The sequence below is a fragment of the Alosa alosa genome, chromosome 15 (genome assembly GCF_017589495.1).
Source record: "Alosa alosa isolate M-15738 ecotype Scorff River chromosome 15, AALO_Geno_1.1, whole genome shotgun sequence".
Classification (NCBI taxonomy): Eukaryota; Metazoa; Chordata; class Actinopteri; order Clupeiformes; family Clupeidae; genus Alosa; species Alosa alosa.
The window spans coordinates 29,214,560-29,239,381 of record NC_063203.1 but is presented as its reverse complement, the minus strand read 5'-3'; the positions used below and the strand labels follow the sequence as shown (position 1 = coordinate 29,239,381).

The following is a 24,822-nucleotide window of genomic DNA, read 5'->3' as shown; positions in this document are numbered from 1 at the left end:
TGGCTAAGAAGTTGATTGACTGCATTGGATAGAACACAAGTGACATGTTTTATATCGCCTCAAGAGCTTCTCCATAATTAGCACTAAGTGCAATTTCTCCTCTCCTGTTGTTTGGAAGTGAACTGGGAAACTGCCATAAATGGCATAAAACGCTTTGAAATTACATCATTAAAGTAAGATGCAGTCGGGTTGCAAAGCTCTTACAAATAACATCTGTAGTTGCATTTGTACACATGCATTACATAAGCCAAACTAATAAGTGAAAATAATGCAGTAATATTTACACAACACAGACCAAAAAGCCAAAAACGTAACACATAGCGCAGTCCAACACTGATTTGCACTGCAACACACACACAACACACACACACACACACACACACACACACACAGGTCCGTGCTACTAATGATGCTGGTGGTCATCTCCAGGTCCTGAATAAGATCAGAGGAGTGGAGCCGGGTCATGTGATGTCATGCTGATGGGGGGGGGACTGGGCTAGGCTGGGCTGGGTTTATGCAGTGCATGTGTGTGTGGACGCCTCTGCCACTGGCTGCATTGATTATCAAGTTCCAGAGGACTGCACGTACAGAAACTAGTACAACACACACACACACACTTCATAAGCAGTGCAGCCAGTGGCAGAGGCATCCACACAGGCGTCCACACACACACACACACACACACACACATACACACAGTGCAGCCAGTGGCATAGGCGAGCAGAGTGCATGTCCACACACATGGCGTGTCACGAGTCACGACACATCCCATCTCCATGAGATCTTCGCTCATCTCAACGCTCATTCTTAACCCATCTGGCTCCACACAAAGCTGACCTCTGCTGACCTCTGGGAGCCCCGTTTTCATTTAATCGATTTTGCTCCGTGAGCAACCTGGTAAATGTATATCTCACAGGTCAGGCCAAACAAACTCCATGTGAAAAATATGAATGAAAAAGCCACAACGTGTCTGACCACTCTGAGGTCACGACAAGACTAACTTACGAGATCCATTGTGCTCCATTAAAATCTGACCTCATTTTCTTATTCCACACACACACACACCAACACACACACCGGTTGGAGGGCCGGTTTTGCCATTGAGACTAATAGCCTGTTGAGTCACTGTTTTTCCTCACAAGACACACGCTCGCGATGGGACCATGACAAGCCTCTGTGGCATGGCCAGTCGGACACACGTTTAACATTTCAACGCCACGATGAAACAATTAATAAGTGAACCGTACGCATGCAATGGCAGAGTGGAGGACTGTATCACTGGAAATCTATTTTTATGGCTTTTAATAAAACTCAGCTCCAATAAACCTTTGGGACTTTATGGCGCTCTTAATGAAATGGAACTGGCACGCTGAATCATCTGGCGACAGGGTCCAGTAGTATACCCCAGCGGTCCGTCACCCCCACGTCCACCCCACCCCCACCGCCACCCAACCCCACCCACAACCCAACCCAACCCAACCCAATCCAACCCCACCCACAACCCAATCCAACCCTACCCAACCCAATCCAACCCAACCCAACCCAACCCAACCTAGCCCAATGGCCCTATGGCAGGAGGTCCATTTTGAAGCTAATGGTGGTTTTTGAAAGGTTCTGGTCACACTGGAGGAGCTCATAAGGCTGCTGTGTTTCGGGTGGCTGAATGAGGTCCTCTCTGAAGGCACATATTCACACTGATGGACTGGATGTTCCTCAGCTTTAACTAGAGTTTTGGGACTGTGCGTGTGTGTGTGTGTGTGTGTGTGCTTTAACTAGAGTTTTGAAACTGTGTGTGTGTGTGTGTGTGTGTGTTCATCAGCTTTAAAGTTTTGGGACTGTGCGTATGCCCAGCTGTCCCACAAAGTAAGATGAAAACAATCTTCAACACAAACATCATGCAAGGTGCTCAAGCTGGCCTACTTGAAAAGTAAACCATCTCTCTCTCACACACACACACACAGACACTTAAGAGAATAGCAATGGGCTTATACTAGCAGTGAGGGGAAAAAACTATATCATGGGATCCACAAATATAGTTGTATTATGAGCAGAAATTGCAGCCTAAGGTTGCCAGGTTGGCTCGGTGCTCCAGCAGTAAGGTGCACTCCAAGGCACCAAAGGGCTAAGTGAGCGTTGAGGTTTCAGTGTGACAGCATAATTGGCTGCTGTGTGTTGCGTTCATGTTTACAAAATGAACAGCCTTTTTCTCATCTCCTGTGCTTACTCCTTGCTCTTTTCCCTCGGATTTTATTTCCCTTCCCCTCTCTCTCTCTCTCTCTCTCTCTCTCTCTCTCTCTCTCTCTCTCTCTCTCTCTCTCTCTCTCTCTCCTCACTGAAATCCCTCTCTCTCTCTCTCCACACACACAATCCTTCTCTCTCTCTCTCTCTCTCTCTCTCTCACACCATCTCTCTCCTCTCTCTCTCCCCCTCACACAAATCCCTCTCTCTCTCTCTCACACCATCTCTCTCTCTCTCCCACACAATCCCTCTCTCTCTCTCTCTCACACCATCTCTCTCTCTCTCTCTCTCTCCCCCTCACACAATCGCTCTCTCTCTCTCTCCCCACCTCTCTCTCTCTCTCTCCCCCCTCACACAATCCCTCTCTCTCTCTCACACACCATCTCTCTCTCTCGCTCTCTCTGTTTCTCTCTCCCGAAGTTTGTCACGTGTCTATTTGTGGGTTTGAGTTCAGTCTCGTAAAACCACACTTAAAACAGACTTCCCAACAAGCACACTCTACTGTGTGGAAGCACCATCATAATATGCCCACTGTATACATTTAAGATGAGTACATTCAGTGTGGAGTTCTCTTCACCAAGTTCCATAGCCTTGGAAATGCATTTTCTCCAAAGATTAAAACAAAGAAAGTGCAGCCGTGACAGCTTCAGTGACAGCCGTGACAGAAAAAGGCATTTTCTCATCTAGGCCTTTGCCAGGCTTTCCTGCCAGCCCAGACACTGTTTCGATTACTTGTTGCAGAGCTCACACTTCTGTGAAAGACCACAAAACAACAAAGCAGTTGAGTAACACACCAAATATCACCAGCAGGGCTGCGCCATTTGGCCAAAATATCTCGTTGCGATTTTTCTGAAAGATATTGGGATTACAATAAGTTTTGCAATTTCATTTCCAAAGTCCAGCTTCAGTTCAATATGGCGCATTTCACTTTAGGCTGGGCCACTTGTGATTGGTTAGCATGCCTAGTGCATGAGAAGAACAGCATTCCTGGTAGGTGAGCTTTGCCATTGGGACACGAGTTGCGGCCCTACTTGCAGCCTTTGTGATTAGCTAATTACATTAGTTCAAAAAGCGATTATGATTTAAAAATCAATTAATTATGCAGCCCTAATCAGCAGATGGCATATTTAGGGAATGACGTGGCGTGGATACGATCCAGGGGGCCCAGCACTGGGACATGGACCCTGGAGTTGGTCAGGCTGTGTCCATTCACATTTCAAACTGTCCACATTGAGATTCAGAGGCTCCTCAAAGGGCCCCCGGTCTTACCTTGTTGGGCGAGTGTTGATCTCAGCATGCCGCTCTTGGACCAGATCTTAATCTGACCATCCTCGCCAGCTGAGGGAACAAAACAAAGAGGTCAGAAAAAGGCTGGGCAAAATCTGCATTCTGCTTCACAAACAGGCTTCAGGCAATGACATACCATCATGCAGGACATTGCATCTCTCTAAGCTTCAATTACACCACCACCAAAACGACTTGGAATCACACACTTAGAGTAATGCTTTCAATACCAATGAACTACTAAAGCTGCTTTTGCTGCTGGTAGAATGTAAAAGATGCCACTTCTGATTTCACTCTTTCTTTGTATATATTATTTCATATCCATCCACATATAAATACACATACTGTCCATCCAGTAAGTTTCACATACACTTAAAGTACATAAAACTAAATGAGTGTCCACTGCACTTTATATTTAAGCTTGCTGTGGTTGGCCAGGCCCCACCTGTGATGAGGGCTGTCCCATCGTAGTTCCAGCGGCCCGCCAACACGGCCCCTCGGTGGGCCTCCACACTCTTCTCAATGCGGCCCGTTTTCGACACCAAATGGAACTTGCCTACAAACAAGTAAGAAAGGAAAGCAAAATGGCATGTGAAAAAGACTATGCACTATGCAACCGTTTTTAACAAATTAGCGCAGTGTGCTTATGATGCTAACCAGATTTAAGCACAATTTAGTACAACTTGGAAAATCATTGTGTGGTGGTCAGTGTTGATATTGTGGTGGGCCGCTACAAATAAGTCAATGTAACCTATGGGAAACACTGTGGTTACCTTATACAGCAGATGGAAAAAAAATTGTTGAACAGTGATTCAGCCTTTCGAGAGGGGGGTAACAAAGCTTGACAAAGCTACCATTCGTAATTAAGACCACCTTTTCAGAGGGTGTGAGTGCACGGTGCATTTATGACTAAACGCATGTTGACACGACATGACAAAACATAACCTTGCCTTATTTTCTTATAAATATGTTCTCACAAGAGACCGTTTTCACCTTGGGGAAGGAAAAAAAACATTATAACTGTCGCTGGAACACAGCACCTGGGAGCACATGTCATTTCTCACCAAATCTCCGGCAACTTTACAGGCCCCTCATTAAAAGCTTGGGGTCACTTAGGCTCAATGGAGGGGCGGTTTCCTAGTGCTCTCGTCCAGCCAGGGAACACTGCCAGTTGTGTTATTTGAGGGGCCTGGCCACAGACAGCCCTGAATTAGAAGTATATTTGCACCATGACATCACTCCAAGGTAATACGACGACAGTAACCCCTGCAGCATGATTCAGATTTCATGCAGCCACGTAGATGATAAGCATGAGCTGGAAAGACACATATGCTGCACAAGGCTAAACAAACAGTACATACGGCAGTCAGCAATCATTCTCCACAATCAAAAAAACATCGATGTCTTCCATATCTGATGCACTTACAACAGTGTGTAACACACTTAAGTAAGTTCAGGAAGACAGCCTGTATGAACTATAAGCCTTGAGCAAAACAGACACAAGCAAAGATGTACAAGGCGAGACTAACGGAGTGGCTGAGAATTATTGCGACCCTTCAAATGACCACAGGCCGTCTCTTTATTGCCATGGCCCTGCTGGTAACCCTGCTTCTCGACCCGAAAATGAATGAATGACTGGAGTCTGGGTGTGTGTATGTTGTGTGTATGTGTGCGTGTACTGCAGCCGCCGGGATTAAACCAGTTTCCTATATGCCAGCGACAAAGAGCGATTAGGCATGGAGACAGTTATCAAAGACACAAGCCAAACATATACTTTGTGGCGTTGCGTATTAAAAAAAATCTGAATGTTCTATGTAATTTTTGGTTGCCTAAAACTGCAAATCAGCAGGCCGCCACTCTCTCCCAGGTCTATATTTGGATCTCCAAACAAAGTGAATGTCGCCAGCCCCTAAAAAACAGGTAGTAAGCACACGGGCGTAAAATGCAACGTCTGAAGGCAATCTGGTACTGCGCCATGATTTTGGGTCGTGATACCCGGCCGCCAACTTTGCCATGTTCTGTGAGGTCCTGGGATACAACACACATCTACACAGCTCACCCGTGGGGCCCACAGAGTGACTGAGGAGACAACACACATCTACAGCTCACCCGTGGGGCCCACAGAGTGACTGAGGAGACAACACACATCTACAGCTCACCCGTGGGGCCCACAGAGTGACTGAGGAGACAACACACATCTACACAGCTCACCCGTGGGGCCCACAGAGTGAATGAGGAGACAACACACATCTACACAGCTCACCCGTGGGGCCCACAGAGTGACTGAGGAGACAACACACATCTACAGCTCACCCGTGGGGCCCACAGAGTGACTGAGGAGACAACACACATCTACACAGCTCACCCGTGGGGCCCACAGAGTGACTGAGGAGACAACACACATCTACAGCTCACCCGTGGGGCCCACATAGTGACTGAGGAGACAACACACATCTACACAGCTCACCCGTGGGGCCCACAGAGTGACTGAGGCCGCAGAAAGCCACAAAAGACTGGATGATTTTTCACTCACCCATCTGTGGTTTCATCGAGCACGGGCTGGAGTGTAGAAAGCAGAAATTGACATTTCAAACCCGAGGGGGTGGTGTGTGTGTGTGTGGGGGGGGTCTTTTCAGTTTTCCACAGTCTCTGCTGTATCAACAAACTTGAAGAACCTTTATGACACTGACAATAACTCCTGATTTGCTCTTGTGAAAGACATCTGGAACTAAAGAAATACTGAAAAAAAAAATAATCATATTACCCTGTGAGAGCAGTGAGGATGATGACATCAAGCACACTGAAACCAGTCGTCCTTTACCGCACCGGATGGCTAAGTGTACATATTATCAAGCACACTGAAACCAGTCGTCCTTTACCGCACCGGATGGCTAAGTGTACATATTATCAAGCACACTGAAACCAGTCGTCCTTTACCGCACCGGATGGCTAAGTGTACATATTATCAAGCACACTGAAACCAGTCGTCCTTTACCGCACCGGATGGCTAAGTGTACATATTATCAAGCACACACTGAAACCAGTCGCCCTTTACCGCGACCGGATGGCTAAGTGTACATATTATCAAGCACACTGAAACCAGTCGTCCTTTACCGCACCGGATGGCTAAGTGAACATATTATCAAGCACACTGAAACCAGTCGTCCTTTACCGCACCGGATGGCTAAGTGTACATATTATCAAGCACACTGAAACCAGTTGTCCCTTACTGCACTGGATGGCTAAGTGTACATATTATCTATGTATATAGTAGTGGCCTCTAAGCCATATGCGTATATCTAGGTTATCCACTACAACTGGTCCAGGAACTGAAAGTGAGTTCACAGACTGAACAGGGTGCTCATCACCACAGGCTAATGCCAGACCAAATTGCTGCTTTAGTTTGTGGGTGTGTTTATGCAACTTTACACTGGCATTACTGCGGCGAGCACACGGAGGGGGACGCTCTGCGGATAGCATCTCCACTGGCCTGTTTACATCTGATGAGCGCGTGAGAGTCAGGCGGGTCAATGGGGGGGGAGGTTCTCACACAAACACACACACAAACAGTGCCCTGCCCTGAGCATCAATCTTGCCTCATCGGGACGATTCATTGCTATCTATCCTCTATTCTCATTTGTCTTTATACATGTCTTGCTTAGCCTGAAGTGACACAAAGCATTTTAGATATAATGGTGCATAAGCTAAATGTTAAGTCTGTCCAACATACTGCAAAATGACAAAGCAAACACACTGGGGATATCTGTTAATACTCATGAACCTGACCACAGGTCAAACTCTGAACACTCCAGAATTGCACTCAGGAAAGGAGGATCATATTCATAGTAGGGAGGCCAATGTATCAGATTTGGGTGCCTGTCATTTTCTTTTGTTAATTTTTGAGATTCTTGGGGTTCTTAAAAAGAGAGAGCAAAAATTATGTCTCAGTTTTTTTCTGTTGGTTTTAGCAACATTGCTCAGTTACAATACATATCATTACAGGCCGTTTTCTAAAAATGCCGTTTTCTTTTTCTCATATTCTGTGCCAGCAATCTCTACTCCAATAGCACTTACACAACACACTTTCCTGTTTAATACCTACCAATATTCCAAAGGTTTTTAATGAAGGGTTTGTTACTACACCATATCCTGATTTATACTACATGCATCCCTAAACAGGGGGGAAATGTTAGTTTTCTGTCTACTTAGAGTGTTTTCTGATGAATGGAATAATAAAAAGAGATTGCATCTAATACATTGCATCTAATACACCATCATTTTGAACCTGACTTTATCCAATGTTCAGATTTCTGTTCAGAAATAAGTAAAGTTGAGTGTATATTAAATCTAATTTGCATATCTAAACAAATCATTCTCTTTATGTGAGTAATCAACTGGGCAAGTTTCATGGTGATATTTATTAGTTGAGATTTTAACCCTGTTGTATTGTAGCGTCTCATTAATAGAGAAAAGTTGAAGGGGGGGGGGATATAAGAAACTCCTTAGAAAAATATAGCTGCAAGCAGCAATGAGGGGGCGAAGCAAATAAGCAGAAGTTAGGATTGGACTGGACTAGACTAAGATAGACTGGACTGGACTGGATTGCATTGGACTGGATTGGATTGGATTGGACTGGACTGGACTGGACTTCATTGGATTGGACTGGACTGTATTGGGATTGCAGAGATATGAGCCTACTTCATGTGATTGTTGATTGGATTGGATTGAATTGGACTGGACTGGACTGGACTGGACTGGATTGGATTGGATTGGACTGGACTGGATTGGACTGGATTGGATTTGATTGGACTGGATTGGGATTGCTGAGATATGAGCCTACTTCATGTGATTGTTGATTGGATTGGATTGGATTGATTTGGACTGGACTGAATTGGACAGGACTGGATTGGAATGGAATGGACTGGACTGGACTGGATTGGACTGGACTGGACTGTATTGGGATTGGGATTGCAGAGACATGAGCCTACTTCATGTGATTGTTGATTGGATTGGATTGAATTGAACTGGATTAGATTGGAGTGGATTGGATTGGACTGGACTGGACTGGACTGGACTGGATTGGATTGGACTGGACTGGACTGGACTGGATTTGATTGGATTGGATTGAACTGGAATGGATTGGATTGGACTGGACTGTATTGGGATTGGGATTGCAGAGACATGAGCCTACTTCATGTGATTGTTGATTGGATTGGATTTAAATGGACTGGATTTAAATGGACTGGATTGGATTGGACTGGATTGGATTTGATTGGACTGGATTGGGATTACTGAGATATGAGACTACTTCATGTGATTGTTGATTGGATTGGATTGGACTGGATGGATTGTACTGGACTGGATTGGATTGGACTGGACTGGACTGGATTGGATTTGATTGGACTGGATTGGGATTGCTGAGATATGAGCCTACTTCATGTGATTGTTGATTGGATTGAATTGGACTGGACTGGACTGGACTGGATTGGATTGTACTGGATAGGATTTGATTGGACTGGATTGGGATTGCTGAGATATGAGCCTACTTCGTGTGATTGTTGATTGGATTGGATTGAATTGGACTGGATTGGATTGGGATTGGGTCTTTAGTCCATGTACAAAGTTTGGTTTCAATCCATGAAAGCGTTAGTAAGATATGAGCCTAATTGATGTCATAGTTTTCCCTAGTGGTCAAAAGACACCAATTGTATTGTAGCTCTTCAGGATGTGTTCATGAGTCCACGTACCAAGTTTGGTGTTGATACGAGAAAGTCTTGCTAATTATAGCACCCCTAGTGGTCAAAAGTCACCAAATTTATTGTGCGTCCTCAGGTTGTGACCACGAGCCCACATACCAAGTTTGAGGTTGATATGAGAAAGTATTGCTAATTATAGCGCCCCTAGTGGTCAAAGTACACCAAATGTATTGTGTGTCCTCAGGATGGGGTCCCAAGTCCATGTACCAAGTTTGGTTTTGGTATGTGAAAGTGTTGCTGAGATAGGAGCTAACTTCCTGTAACTCTAGCACCCCCCTAGTGGTCGAAGGTCACCAAATTGATTGCGTGTCCTCAGGATGGGGTCCCAAGTCCATTTACCAAGTTTGGTTTTGATATGTGAAATCTTGGCTGAGATAACAGTTCACTTCCTGATTGAAATCCCGAGATCTGAATTCACTTCCTGTTTGGCGGCTTCGCCGCCAATTTTGATTGGTCGTGACTGGTGACCAGTTTTGAGTATGGGTCTCAAAGGCAATGCATTTATGAGACATGGTCTGAAGATCATCTGTGCCAAGTTTCATGAAAATTGGATGAAATTTGTGACCTATGAAAACTTTTAAGTGTTTTTGATGAAATCCAATATGGCGGTCCAATCAATTATGTTAATGGAAAAAGTTGATATGTGTCAGCCTAAGGACCTCCCAAAGTATTAACAGAGATCACTAATATGTTTTAATTTCAAACACATCACCCCATAGAGGCCAAATCGTAGTTTTGTTAATTATAGCGCCACCTGTAGGTCAAAAGTCATCAAATTTATTGAGCCTCCTCCTAATTGGGTCCTGAGCCCATGTACTGAGTTTGGTTTTGATATGTGAAAGCCTTGCCGAGATCTGAGTTCACTTCCTGTTTGGCGGCTTTGCCGCCAATTTTTAGTTGGTCGTGACTGGCGACCAGTCTTGAGTATGGGTGTCAAAGGCAATGCAATTATGAGACATGGTCTGAAGATCATGAAAATCATCGACCAAGTTTCATGAAAATTGGATGAAGTTTGTGACCTATGAAAACTTTTAAGTGTTTTTGATGAAATCCAATATGGCGGAGGTCCAAGATGGCAGAAAGTAACGTAATGGGAGTCATTGAACTCAGGTCGGTACAGGGGTTCCAACTATATATGGATGTTCAAAATTGGACATACGGTTCAAAAGTTAAGTGAATGGATGCAACACCAACTTTGACCCATTGGTGGCGCTAGACTGCCTGGGGTTGAAAATTGGTGAAATGGAATATGGGAATCATATGGGAATCACTATGGGTTGCCGCGCAGCTTTGCTGCTTGGCCCCCAAAAATGGAGACATAATTTTTCCATACATTCAATCCCCTTGAAGTCCAACCCCTCTCAGTGCTCCCATTCCAACATTATGGGCTCCCGTACTATTAGACAAATGATGACCAGGGAGAGAAGTCTGCAAATGATGACCAGGGAGAGAAGTCTGCAAATGATGACTAGGGAGAGAGGTCTGCAAAGTGATGAGATATTTGCAGATATTTCGAGCACCATTTGAACTCTTGCGCTTCATCTTTTTGTCATTCTGTTCTGTTTGTACTGGAACACGCCAGTCTGTCTGTAATTTGTAAATCACCATTTCATCAGTCAGTCATGAATATGCTGACCACTACAACTTTGTTTGTTATGTTAAATGAAATGGCAGGAAACAAACAAACGATAAACAATGCTTGCCTATAAAACCAGGGGAAATTCGTCATTAAGAACAACAGTTGTGGCCTACTTCAGCACCACTCATACCTCTCCATATTCCCCGAATGCCTCAAAACTGGCACACCGAGTATCGCTTTGGACTATGAGAAGCACAATTAACCAAAGACAGCCAAAGAATTACCATCTGTGCTGGTAAGAACAAATATCTCAGCCAGGGTTTGCTTCTTCCCACCACTGCTCTTGGGAAACCAGTGCAGGTCAATGGGATAGATGTCCTCCTGTGTGTTGACCACCACGTTGGTCTCATTGTTCAGCAAATTCCACCTCAGGATCTGATGGTCTTCACTGCACGAGTAGAGCTCATCTGCCGTGGTCCACCCCACACAGCTCACCAACTCCCTGTGTGTGCCACCGTTAAGGAGCTCAACTGATACTGCAGGCAAGGCAACAGAGGCCTCAGGCATACAACACAGCTTGAAATACTCTAGGCTCTTATAAACTTATAAACTGTCAAACTGACCAAACAAATATCATAAACTCAAGTTATAACAGAAGAAGGACATAATATCACTTTCCATTACTATGTGCTTCCATCTTTGACAATATAAACTAACAAGATTGAAAAGGATATGTTTGGGCTCCTTCAGAAGGGTTGTTTTCAACCTCATGGTGATGCGCTTCTCATGAATAAGTTCTTCAGATTTGTGTTGTGAAGGTGTTAAGCTGTAACATATACAAGACATGAAACTCTTTAATGACCAAAAGAACCACCATCAACCACCACTACTTATGCTAATTTATGTTCACACATAGGTATAGATCATTTGAAATGGATGCTAACTGAAGCTTATAAAGCCAAAACATGTCTGACTGGGGGTTTGGTATAACATGTTCAAATGTTACATGCAATATCGTATTGTGTTTTGCTTGTTGGTTGTCTTTATTCAATATGTATGGGCCTAATAATTACACTATCTATTTCTATCATTTGTTAACATCTATTTCTGACATGCCTGCCCCAAGACGTCAACAAACAAGTCTCCAACATAAAGGACTATAAATATCCATCGGAATAACAGTGGCTTTTAAGGTCACTCATACAATGGCGTCTTAGAGTAAAATCCACAACGCCAAGCTATCTCAACTTAATAAGTTGCCAATGCAACGTCTTGATTGACACCCTTGGTTTTCATGACGTTGCACAGCCGCAGAGCTAACGTTAATCACTCACGTTACTACAGCGAACATTTAACAGCCGAAGAATATTATCAAGCTCATGACAGTAACTATTCTTCAACATATCTCCCTAATCAGTGGTTAGTGCAACTGGCCTAAGGTGGCATGAATGCACAAAGTAATGATGTCTGATGTTACAGTTTGCAAACAACGCGATGTGTCAGCCATAAACTGACAAATAGAACGTATGTTAACATTGACCTTTCTGTGTGCAAAAAGTAGCTAACGTGAGTAATTAAACGTTAAGTTAGCCTAGCACTGACGCCACCCGTTTTATACTTAACATTAGTTGCTGATGTATCTAGCTTGCTCTATCAAAAACATCCCACTACCGTCAGCTACCATAGCTTCGTAAGGAAGGATACGTTTGCAGCTTGACAAAAGTGGCTGAAGTTGTCCGGAGGGATCCCCTAAAGTTAAAACAACGCTAGGCTATGCTTCTAAACTCCAATTCAACACAGACCACAGATAAATTACATTCTTATACACTACTTAAGTCAACATTACTTGAAACACACGACAGACTCACTATAATATATTCAACACAACGATAACGCCGACGTCTTATCAGTCTAGCATTACCAAACTGGTAATGATGTCTACCAAGCTAAAGAACGTTAGCATTGCCAACGGTAGATGCTACGTTAACACACGGTAGCCTGGGATACGTCATTAGCAAATGCCATTGTCAAAATATTTCACCTTGTCTGGATATCAGTGCTGCTAGAATTATATACAATACTGACTACCTAATCGTGTGACATTATTGGGGGGGGGGGGGGGGGGGGGGTTTATTCAATCAATAAGTAAGTACCTTTACTGATATGAAACGAAGATTTCCTCTTGACGTCACTGTGTGTTGCTGAGTTGTTCCAAGTTGTACGCGCAAGTGCTGTCTCCAGGCAACAGTTCCTACACAGCCATTGGAGGATTTTCCAAAGCTTCTTTATTCAAAGTCTAGGGGGGTCTGTCTTGAATTTGTTATTCTGTAACAACACTCCGCAATATATTGAAGTTAGATTACATGTTATTTGAAATAAAATTGGATACAATATTAAAATGCACGTTGAAAAGCAGTGTCTAGTTAGATTTTGCCTGGATGGCGTTAAAATTCTTGATTTTAGAATCGCGTATACTCCCATGATGCCATGCGTGATTTGTAACGAATTTTGGTTCGATGAGCGCGTTTAGGCGCCATTTTCGAGTGAGAATTTATTCATAGAAGTCTGTAAAGTTGCAGGACCTTGATCATTGAACACTTGATTGTTATTTTTTTTGTTTGTGTTGATAGGCACATAGCGGTCATTGAAATCGAAACGCTCGCTCTGGATATCCTAAGGAATATAAATAATTTTACGAGGAAAGAAAAGGTAAACAATGATTCCAAAGTGCTAATGTTAGCTAGCTGTCTATCGTCTTAGTTTACTCAGTAATGAACCAACGTTAGCTGCCTTGAGCTAACCAATGACTTAACGTCGGCTGGCTAATGGTTGCTTGCTAGCTACCTATGTAATCTTAGGCTAACGTTATAGTATTGGTATGTTTTGTTGACCTTTAGCTTATAGTATTTTACGGTCAAGTTAGGTAGAGGACGCGAATGGACAATCATGACAGTTGCATTGTGGTGTAAGGAATGTGTTTAACCCGCCAATTTGGTCCCTTGCCTGGATTTTGAATTCTAACGACCAGCTAACGTTAACGTTATCCTGACTAGTTTAATTTTGGAGTTGTAGCATAATGAACTCATTCCCAAGCTTAGTGTTAGCTACTGTCAATCCCGAGAAGCCATTCGCTTTGATGCGAAACTGAATAGCGTTAACGTTAAAACAAACGTTATCTTTTCGAATATTAATTTACTTGTAACGTCAACAGCTGGAAGTATCGTCAACTGGAAACCTCACGTTAACTCCGCTTTTTGTAATGGTTAGAACAATGCACAAGATAACAGTTAACTTTAAAATTTGGTATCAACTGGCAAATATTTTGTTGGGCTGGACGATATAGTTGTGGCTGTGTTAATGTTTAATCCTAACATTCAAACGTTGATTAACGTACTAGGTAATTTACCATTAATGCTATTTTTCGTTAACACCTAGATGTAACGTTAGAGCTACATAGGGCAAGTTAGCCTAACGGTCAGCATAGTCGTAACTTCAATGTAAATAAATTAGAGAAGTGCAGAAGTGTTTCGTTTGAAAAACGCACAAAGCCATCTAATGTTGACTTCTAAAATGCTTCATAGTAATGTCATGGCTTTAAAATGGCTGGCTTCCTAAGTTGGCAAACTGGTTTAGCGTTACGCTTACCCCGTGATTAGGTGAAGTTACATTGTGGAGATTAGAAAGGTTAATTTATTCCAAACCGATATTAAGTTAGATGCGTTCTCTAACCAGCCAATTTAGCAGCTAGTTGTGGATAGAGTGAGTTTTCTAAGCAAAATAGAGGACTAATCTCGGCGCCAGCTAACTCGCTCCTCCGAAGAATAACTAACTTTTACTTGTGAGTGCAGATGCAGCGTTAAGTTATATGATGTTAATGTTAACGACCAGTCTTTTCAGTGTTACAAAGTTGGCAGTTTTGAATCTATCCATTGCATCATCTATGGTTGTAGGGTTACCACATTTTAAATAATGTTATAGTCAACCTTAATGGAAATGACCAATTCCATTGCTGGTTCGTTGGCTGGTCGTTTTAGCAATGATAAATGGCTATTAGCCTGTCACGAATGGGGAAGTTTAGCAGACCCTGTGCATATGGGACTATGATTTGCCAACATTTATCTCTATTCGGAATAAGTTCAGGTTTGGTTTAACGTGAGTCTACCTTAAACAGTCGACTATTAAGATAGTTATTACGCCCTTGCGAATTTAATGTACTTAGGTTGTTGCTATTAGAGACCACTTTAGACTACCAACTTGCTGACTTAAAGCAGTCGTCTCGGTAGGAGCATGGATCCTTAACGTTCGTTTTTGGTCGAATGAGGGTTGGCGCGGACACATCATTTGCAATACTGTTAACGTTAGCTAAGTTGGCTAACTTGACTGCTTCCTGTAGCAAGCGATTCCACCAACCCCGTGTTTTCGTATTTGCCACCAAACGTGGTTACTTGGGTTGTCAAACTCGTACAAGGAAGAAAATGTATTATTTTAATTTTGGACATGCCCGTTGCGAGACATCCAATTAGCTGGTTTCTTGTGCACGTATCATGCCATGGTTTGGGTATATAACTTAAACACTGGTTTGGAAATGGTATAGTCACATATTGTTTGAGCGCTGTTCTCGTTACTGACAACAGGAGACGTCACCATTTTTTTTTTTTCGGTGGGGGTTCTTTGTAATGTGGCATAGTGACGCCTGGCCCAGCAAAGTAATTTTAAGTGTCAGGATAGCAAACGCCGAGTGAAATTTGATAGGTTACTGGCTTTGTCGGTTAAATCAAAATAAGTTGTTTTAATTTAAGAATATGTAACAAGCTGTTTTACACAAATAGTGGTATTGTGCCTGTTTGGTTTACAACCGTAGATCCCATACAAGTTTTTTCGTTGTGTAGCTTGCTGCGTTTTCTTGCATTGTTGGTGGCTGGTAAACGACACGACGTAAATATTCTTTTAATACTAATAACTCATGCGTCATCCGTTTAGTGATATTGCAAAGAGTAAATGCTGTGGCGACGCAGCAGATTTTTTTTCTATCAGTTTCCCTCCATTTTTAGGCACTTCATACAGTTTTGTTCGAGATGCTCTCTGTCTATCTCCGAGGGGTCAACGTCTAAACTGCATCTCGAAAGAATGGCAGGGCTGACGGGGGGTAGAGAAAGTTGCATTTTGACATTCAAAGGAGGAGATGGACAAGCAGCAGATATGCTTTACGCACCACGGCACTGGATTCATGCCCTGACTCCTGTTCAATTTTCTTCAGATTTAAAATTATGCCAGCTAAAACGACTAAAGTATCGGCCGCGAAGCCACGAGGGAAAGGGTCGCAGCCTCTGGATGATTCGGATGAGGAGTTGGACTTACCCCCTCAAGAAGTGAACTCCAATGGTCAGGAGCCACCACTCACAAATGGCAAGTAACAAATGATGTATTTCACCGTATTTTCCTGCAAACATTTGTGCGTTTTTCGAATCTTGCTATGGATGTTGTCACTTTTACGGTGACAGTGCATATGGCAGAATTTTGATCGGCTACGTTTATTCATATACTGCCATGTATTCATAAAATTTAAGCTAACTGGCTAGGTAACTGATGGGAGCCAAGCACCTATAAATGTCCCATTTCATTTCAGAGATGACCAATATTGTCACGTTTGAGTATTGCTTTTGAGGCAACCTAATTGACCTAATAAATTGACCTGGGTAGATAATGGATGGCATTGAAGACATCTAGTTGTGTTACTTGTGAACTTTTCTTTGTTGGACTTGATGATGTAACTGGCAGAGTGAGGTGTATTATTGCTTTTTTGCGCTAAGCAGACCGTGTGTGTTAAAATCTACATGTTGTGTATCTAATTGAAAGAAAGAACAAGCCAAGAAAAAATATATTGTTTGCTTTTTTTTTGGTGGTGTGTCTGTCTGTGTGTGTGTGTGTGAGGTGGACACAATAATCGATTTCAAACTTTGCTATTCTACACAAGTTTCTTTGAGCTGCTTGCACGGAGTAAGTAAATAAGTGGACCAGCTGTTCGTTATACTTTGATATGGATACGTGTGATGGTAGTTAGAGTTTGCTGTGTCGTGTTTGCGTTTTGTGTGTTTTAAAGCAACAGGGATTGTGTGTGTAAAATGGGCACATCACCTTTTCAATATACCTAGAGTTTTTTTAATGAGATTGGCTAAACTGTATTTCGACCATAGACCGTATAAGCAACTTAATTCCCGACCGTCCATAGCCTTTGTCTCTCCTCTGTGAGCGTTCAGCTTATGATTTGTGGCGTTGTGTTTTGTTTGGGTTTTTTTCTCTCTCTTTCTGAAGGAGGGGTGTTTCTGGCTTTGCTTTTTCACCCTCCCCTACACGCCGATGCACCCTCTAGAAATGAACTTTTTTTGCTCTAGATGCCGTTCCCGGGGAGCCTGCCGAGGCGGTTGATGATCGAAGTTTGGAGGAGATTCTCGGTAGCATCCCTCCACCCCCGCCCCCAGCGATGACCAATGAGCCGGGCGCTCCTCGCCTGATGATAACGCATATTGTTAATAGGAATTTTAAGTCGTACGCAGGCGAACAGATTCTCGGGCCCTTTCACAAGGTACGAGGCTAAATACAACAGTTTAAAGAAGTCGAGACTACTTCATATGCAGCCGTTAAGGGAGATTGTTTAGTTTTAAAAGAGGGGTGTTGCCTGTTTCCTTCTTGGGTCTTATGTGTACTTTTACAGTTCTGCTCTGTTTTGTGAATCTTCCTAATTGTTTAAACCATTAGTATAATATATGATAGTATTATGGTGAGATTGCTAGATATAATGTAATCTGTCTGATTTCGGCAGTGCAACTATATAACATCCATTCTGTTTATGGTTTTGTATGTGTTTATAAAAAAATGTTGAGGGCTAACCTCCTGCTTTTGAGAAACTATTTTAATTTGCATTGTACACCTGTGGTCTATTCACAGGTGCATTGAAATATTCTATGTGGTCTTATTAGCCTTTAAATGCTCTGTACTAAGTGATCATAAGCATAGGACACAATATTTTGTGTTTTTGGTGATTTTCTAATCCGTCCATTGTGTCTTTGCAGCGGTTCTCCTGCATCATTGGTCCCAACGGCAGTGGGAAATCCAACGTGATCGATTCCATGCTATTTGTGTTTGGGTACAGGGCTCAAAAAATCAGGTCCAAAAAGCTCTCTGTGCTCATCCACAGCTCAGACAAGCTCAAGGATGTGCAGAGCTGTACAGTGGAGGTGCACTTTCAAAAAATTATTGATAAGGTAAAAATCATTAACAGAAAATATGGCTGACACAAGTGTGTGTGTGTGTGTGTGATTTAGTTTTTTTAGCTGTAAACTGCACTTGGGCTGCTAAAGTTAGGATTAGTTGTTTTTGTATTTTAAATGAAAATCATAAGTACACAGTAATTTTTATTTATTTTTAATTTTTTCCCCTCCCACCCTAACTGCACTTGTGGCTGTGCAGGGCTTTATGGCCTTCTAGTGGAACAACACAAACAAAAGTTTCCAAATCCTGAATAAAAATGAAATTGCAGTTCTGTTTATGAATTTATAAAATCTAACTGTCTAAACGGTAGCAATTTTTTTTTATTTATTTTTTTTAAACCCCCCTATTTTTGAATCTCAAGACACCCAGCATAGTTCTCTCGGTGAGTGAGCAAAAGCACATATCCAACATAATTTGTGTGAGAACTTGAGCCAGCCAGACCAAAATTCATACATTACATGTCCAGCATTGTGTTTTATGTTGGCCTGGTTTTGGTGGATTTTACATATTTAGTTATGTGAATTTAATTAATTATTTAATTAATTTAGGATAGTTTTTATAAAAACCCTTAAGAGAAAAGTGTCATGCTATAATAATTGTTATATTGGTGCAATCCCATTTATGCATGTAAATATATTTTTTGAAGGGGGTATATTAAAAGAATAATATATTTTTCAGAAAATATTTTCTTAACTACACCTATTGGTGTATTTAAGTGTCAGTGCAAACCAAATAGATAATTTCCCATTTTCCTTTTGTAGTTTTGCTTTCAGTCATTTCATGGAAATGTTCAACATATCAAGCCCCACATGGAACTAGAAATATAAATCTTGATTTCCATGTTTTTATATTTTTAATGAATTTTTATTGTATTTTACTTTTACTTTTTTTTTCACAACACTTGCAAATTAGAGTGTGTGATTCATCTGGGTAAAAGGATGTATTTGTAAGGACAGTGAGGGAAGGAAGTAATGTAAAAGAGAGTTAGTTAGCTCTCTAAGATACTCTAGTGTTTGTATAGTGTTGTAGGACGCTAAATGCTGCTCTGATGTTGCTGCCCCTCCCCCTCACTCCTCTCAACTCCAGGAAGGAGATGACTTCGAAGTCATCCCCAACAGCAAGTTCTATGTTTCAAGAACTGCTGGCAAAGACAATTCCTCCACCTACCACGTCAATGGCAAAAAAGCCACCTTCAAAGACGTGGGCATATTGCTGCGCAGTCATGGAATTGATCTGGACCACAACAGGTTTTTGATTTTACAGGTAATTAAATACACCTCCTTTGCTGCTGCCTGATTAAAATCTGCCTCTCTGTGTTGCTTATCGGTATGATTGCATGTGTATATTTTTTGTTGAATTTTAAAGCTAGTATTTATTTATTTATTTGTTGATGCAAGCGGTGTATGTTGCTGTGGCAAACACTTGCAGAAGGGGTAACTGGCTTCTCCCGAGGCCTTGGACCGCTATAGCAGCGCATCATGGTTTTCAACCATCTTGACAAGAGTGCAAACCATAATTTGCTGCTTTAGCATTCAATGGGCTAAGCAACGTGGACCTCTGGACAGGTCGCTGAGACGAGGTGAATCAACAGGTCTCTCACAGGGGTCAAAGTGCAAAGCATCTCCGCCATACATACCTGCCACGCTTTAGCAGCACGTAAATATTGGTGTGTGTAAAGAAAAAACCTAACCCCAATATTACTTGTGCTGCTTCAGTATGGCAGGGTCCAGCATCTGTGTGTGTGTGTATTTCCATCCATCTAGCTAAGTGTTTCCTTTCTGCATCTTCTTTGTTAAGCATGATTTCTCGGAGTTGAGGCAGTTCATGATTTGTTTGTGTGGCACGGAATTTTAATATTGCATTTTCAGTGGCTGGATTTTTTTCCTGGCTAATTGTGCATGCAAGCCCATTTCAGTGTCACAGTATGAGCTTTCTGGGTATCATTCCAAGGGGAATATCCTGCAAGCAGAGTAGGTGTGTGAGTGTGTGGTGGCACCAAACAGCTCTCTTTATGGTGTTCGATGCTGATATGACTCCGTTTGGTGGGTGATCGTCTGTGATTGGTGAGCTGCATCCCACTGACCGCCTGCTGGGCCTGGCTAGGGTGTGTTTGGGATGCCACCAGCACCAGCAAATTTGGTCAGTCTTTTCCGTCTCACTCTCTCACTGCAACTGCTTGCTGCTGCTGCTGTCACCTTCTGACGTAATTAGTCCAACACAAAGCAAAGGTCAAGGTTAATTGGTCCCTGATCTGTTTTTAATGAAGCACACTCGCTTGTCTTTGTGCTTTGTGTTGCTATGGGGTTTCCCCTGGAGTGTCATGGCCCAGGCTGTGTGGTTGGTGCGTGTGTGTATTTGGGGGGTGTGTAGAGTACATTGCGCTGGTCTTTCCCCCCCTGGATGATGCCAGAGCAGGGAAGGGCTGCCTGGCTTTATCAGCCCCCCTCTCACTCAAGGTCTTCACAGGGCCTGTGCTTTACAGGGCGAGCAAATATCCCTCACAGTTTTATTCTATTTTATTCCATCAGCCAGCTTTGTGCTCAGCAATATGCCACAGTTTTACTTGGGTTGTGTTTTGTCATCAATAGGTTTCTGTTCTGTTTCAAAAACGTTTTTTGAGTTCTGTTTAGACTGAATGCATCAGCACGTATTGGTGTGTTTTAATCAAATGTAGCCAACAAAGGCAAACTTGACACATTATTTTTTATTTATTTTATTATTATTATTATATTTTTATTTTTTTTCTCTGGCATATTCTTGGTTTGGCAAGAGTCGGTGATCAAATAGTTCATTCAGCGAGCTTGCTCATAGTGAAATTGCTGTTTAGTCATTGACTCTGTGGTGAACAGATAAAGGCTAGAGAGTGACGCAGAGCTTAGACTTATATGCAGGTTAGGGGATGGATGACTGGCATGTGGTTTGTGGCTTTTCCATGGATGTACTACTAAATATTTCAATTGGTTTTCAATTTTATAGATCTGTGGCCATGCAGTCATTTTGTGTGATATTTCCCCAGATTTGTGTTATTTGTCAATAAAATATTGGCATTTTCCATTTGATTTTTCCATTTTACTGTAAAAAATAAATGAGTTGTTTTGTAAAATATGTTTACAGTAGCTTTATGACACTCTAGTTTTCTTTTTGGTTCATTAAGTGTTCTTCCTCAGATGGTTAGTGTGTGTGTGAGAGAGAGAGAGAGAAAAACGTGTGTGTGGGGGGGTGTATATTAATACGTTCATTTTTGGATTATGTTCTGTCTGAGGTATTATCAGAGTGTGTCTATCAAGATTGAGTTTTTAATAGTGTGTGTGTTTGGCATGTCCGCTTCTTGCAGGGCGAGGTGGAGCAGATCGCCATGATGAAGCCCAAGGGTCAGACCGAGCACGACGAGGGTATGCTTGAGTATCTGGAGGACATCATCGGCTCCTGCCGGCTCAAGCAGCCCATTCACACCCTGTGCCAACGTGTGGAGCAGCTCAACGAGCAGAGAGGAGAGAAGGTGCGCTCTCCCAGTCCTGTCCACCACCCTCCCAGTCCTGTCCACCACCCTCCCAGTCCTCCAATACTCTCCCAGTCCTGTCCACCACCCTCCCAGTCCTGTCCATCTCTCCCAGTCCTGTCCACCACCATCCCTGCTCTAACACTCTACATCTCTCCCTCCATCCCTGCTCCTACACACTACACACCTCCATCCATCCCTGCTCCAACACTCGTCTCATCTCATCTCAGCAGTACACTACACCCCTTCTCTCTGTTGCTTTCTGTGCTGGGGGGGGGGGGTGGAGGGGTTGGATGCTCGTTGTGTGTGTGTGTGTGTGTGTGAGCAGGCATTAATTTCTTGTTGTTGGGCCCTTAAGTCCATATATGGTAAACAGTGCGTGGGATTGCTTATCTATTCCCGACACACAGCGCACACCATAGTGGGACTGACGCTTGTAAAATAAGATTTGCGTTTGACCGGGCTTTGCGCTAATTCTCTTGACACCTGCCCAGGCGCTTCACAAGGCACAAAGGCTAATCTCGATACGCTCTCCAAAAACTGCCACGTTGACACACCCAGACCCTCACTCTTTTGTTAACCCTCGCCATTGTCAGGGCTAAAACAATTTAACATGGGATACTGTGAAAAGATATTATTATTTTTATTATTTTATTTTTTTCTTAGAGGCTCAGTGTAAGATTGTCTGTGTTTTGTAATCCCTTGAAAAGAAATATAAACAGACGTACAAAAATAAATCTCAATATTTTTTTTTTTTTGTGAGTGTTTAGTGTCTGTCTGCACTGCCCTGTTCTGTAGAGGAGCTGTGCCTGGCTATGTGGTGCTTCTGCCACTCGGTTGTTCTTGAGACAGATCGGCAGTGTGCAGAGTTAGGTCTGAACAAAGCCATGTGCTCTCTGTGTGTGTGTGTGGGGGGGGGGGGGATTATCCACTCTTCAGGGGCCTGCATTTCTTCCTTCAACTGTCAATGTCCTGATTAAAATTCCGGAACGGATCATTAATGAGCTTGCTAATGTACCCACGAGTAGTGTGATTGCTGGGGGAACATTTGGTTAAGGTCTGGAATTTAGTTTTTTTTATTAGTTTCATTTTTATTTATTTTTTTCCATTCTCTGAATTGTTTCTACTTGCGAACATGATGGCCAAATTCCAGATAGAGGTGGTTTGCATAGTGTTGCTAAATGCACTGGTCAACACTCATGAGTCTTAATACAGTTGGGACAAGAGCTTTTATATATATATATATATATATATATATTTATTATTTTTTTAAATTATGTATCTGCTTTGGGTGTCTCGGGTTGTCCTTCCTGTTGTCAGTATTGAGCATAATGGCTTAACGGGGAGGCATGAAATATGACTTTCCCCCCCACACACACACACACACACACTTCAACATTCAAACTGAAACTGTTTTTGGTAAAATGTAATGCATATCATTGCCACAAGCGACATACTTAATCAGTCATACGTTTCCTGTCCAAATAATTATCCAGACTATTTGTAGATGTCAGAACAGTTAACGTGGTTGTGTGTTCATATTGCTATTACCACTACTGTTGTCAGTATTGGTAGTTGTGTGTGTGTGTGTGTGTGTTTAAGGGAGAGTGAGAGAAACATAGATTGACAGACAATAAAAACTTTATGCACAATTTATTTATTTATATATAGTTATAATTTTAATTTGTATGTTTTTTTAAAATAGTTTTTAAACATTGTAGCCAACTTCTGGATTATAGTATCACTTCCTACACACTCTCCAATGTGTGTGTGTGTGATAGGCTACATTTCACCGCAAACCTCAACAAAACCAGAACACACCTTCAATAAGAATGAAAAGAAACAACATTAATTTTATCCCAAGTCTCAGAAGTTACAGAAGACACCATACTTTATTGAATCATAGGCAGTATCGATTTGGCAAAATGCCAAAAAAAAAAAAAAAAAAAAATCCAGTTTATTTTTCTAAGCCACCTATTTGCTTTTTCCTCTCCTCTGATGTATTTTTGTAATATAATATATAGTGTTTGCAGCCCTCTGGTGTAGGGCCTAGAGGCAACAGTACTGTAGGGGGGGCAGTGCACAGGGTCTAAAGTGTTCAGGCCTAGAGGCAGTAGTGATGTAACCGGAGGGTTGCCGGTTTAAACCCTGACCAGTAGGCCCTGAAGTGCCCTTGAGCAAGGCACCTAACCCCTCACTGCTCCCCGAGCGCCGCTGTTGATGCAGGCAGCTCACTGCGCCGGGATTAGTGTGTGCTTCACCTCATTGTGTGTACACTGTGTGCTGAGTGTGTTTCACTAATTCACAGATTGGGATAAATGCAGAGACCAAATGTCCCTCACAGGATCAAAAGAGTGTGTGTATGTGTATATATATATATATATATATATATATATGTAGGTGGGCAGTTCACAGGGTTTAAAGGGTTCAGGCCCGTCTCAGCCATGGGCTGGGCCGTTTACCATTTCAAAATCTTCAAAAATGCCTGATAACTTCAGGCTCAGAAATGGTCTGGGCCCTCTTGTTGAGACCTCTGCGTCTGGGCACCCCAGAGACAGCCATTCACAGTCAACACTTCACAGTGCTCTTCACAAGTGGCCATGTCTTAATTAGATTTTTTCCTTTAGCTTTAGATTTGCCCCTGTGTTTTGTAACTAGCCGTCTTTCATAAATTCCGTGATCAATCCTATGGGTCTTAGGGCAAACCACAGGGCATGTTTGTGACCGTCGGATCACAGTGCACTTCCAGTGGTGTGGCCCTGGCGCTTTTACCAGTCCTTGGCTATCCGAAAACATGATCAGACTGGTTTTAATTTCTCAAGTCATTGGGTAAGATTTTACTAGTCAATTGGGTATGCTCAAAGAAACTATGTGAATTTGTGTCAAATGTTTTGAGAAGCTTTAGAGAGCGGTTGATCGTTCGATGGGGGAAGCGTATGGACGCTCTATCAATCTACTGTTGGTTCCAGCTGCTGTAAAATTGTTTCCCACATTTTTGCGTTTTTACTGCACACACAAAAAAAAACCAAGAAGCTGTTTATCATCTTGTCTCTTGTGTACACAGTGTGGCTGTGTTCGGTGCATTGTGAAATATAATACAGCAAGTTGTGTAAATAGTCACCCGCTGAGATCTCTGGTCAGTTCCTCGTCCTCCAGTGTGCTGCGGAAGACCAGAATGACCTCTAACACACAGGCCA

General features: G+C 42.6%; 2 protein-coding genes across 3 annotated transcripts in view; one reads left to right on the top strand and one right to left on the bottom strand.

The window, feature by feature from the left end:
• Positions 1-13,259, bottom strand: part of ift80 (intraflagellar transport 80 homolog (Chlamydomonas)) — an 83,614-nt gene extending 70,355 nt beyond the window's left edge. Inside the window, exons 1-5 of the mRNA XM_048265239.1 lie at positions 13,011-13,259; positions 11,592-11,683; positions 11,142-11,363; positions 3,968-4,078; positions 3,508-3,576 (exon numbers count right to left, since the gene is read on the bottom strand). Coding sequence (XP_048121196.1) covers positions 3,508-3,576; positions 3,968-4,078; positions 11,142-11,363; positions 11,592-11,628 — 439 coding nt within the window. The 5' untranslated portion in view covers positions 11,629-11,683; positions 13,011-13,259. The remainder of the gene's footprint in view (positions 1-3,507; positions 3,577-3,967; positions 4,079-11,141; positions 11,364-11,591; positions 11,684-13,010) is intronic.
• A 129-nt stretch (positions 13,260-13,388) lies between these two features.
• Positions 13,389-24,822, top strand: part of smc4 (structural maintenance of chromosomes 4) — a 38,029-nt gene continuing 26,595 nt past the window's right edge. The window contains exons 1-6 of one of the 2 annotated variants that reach the window (XM_048265237.1): positions 13,389-13,566; positions 16,115-16,263; positions 17,250-17,440; positions 17,928-18,119; positions 19,213-19,389; positions 21,461-21,625. In XM_048265237.1, the coding sequence (XP_048121194.1) occupies positions 16,125-16,263; positions 17,250-17,440; positions 17,928-18,119; positions 19,213-19,389; positions 21,461-21,625 (864 nt within the window). In that variant the 5' untranslated portion in view covers positions 13,389-13,566; positions 16,115-16,124. Of the gene's footprint in view, positions 13,567-13,937; positions 14,120-16,114; positions 16,264-17,249; positions 17,441-17,927; positions 18,120-19,212; positions 19,390-21,460; positions 21,626-24,822 lie in introns of those variants that run through there. The other variant, XM_048265238.1, reaches the window with a different exon arrangement.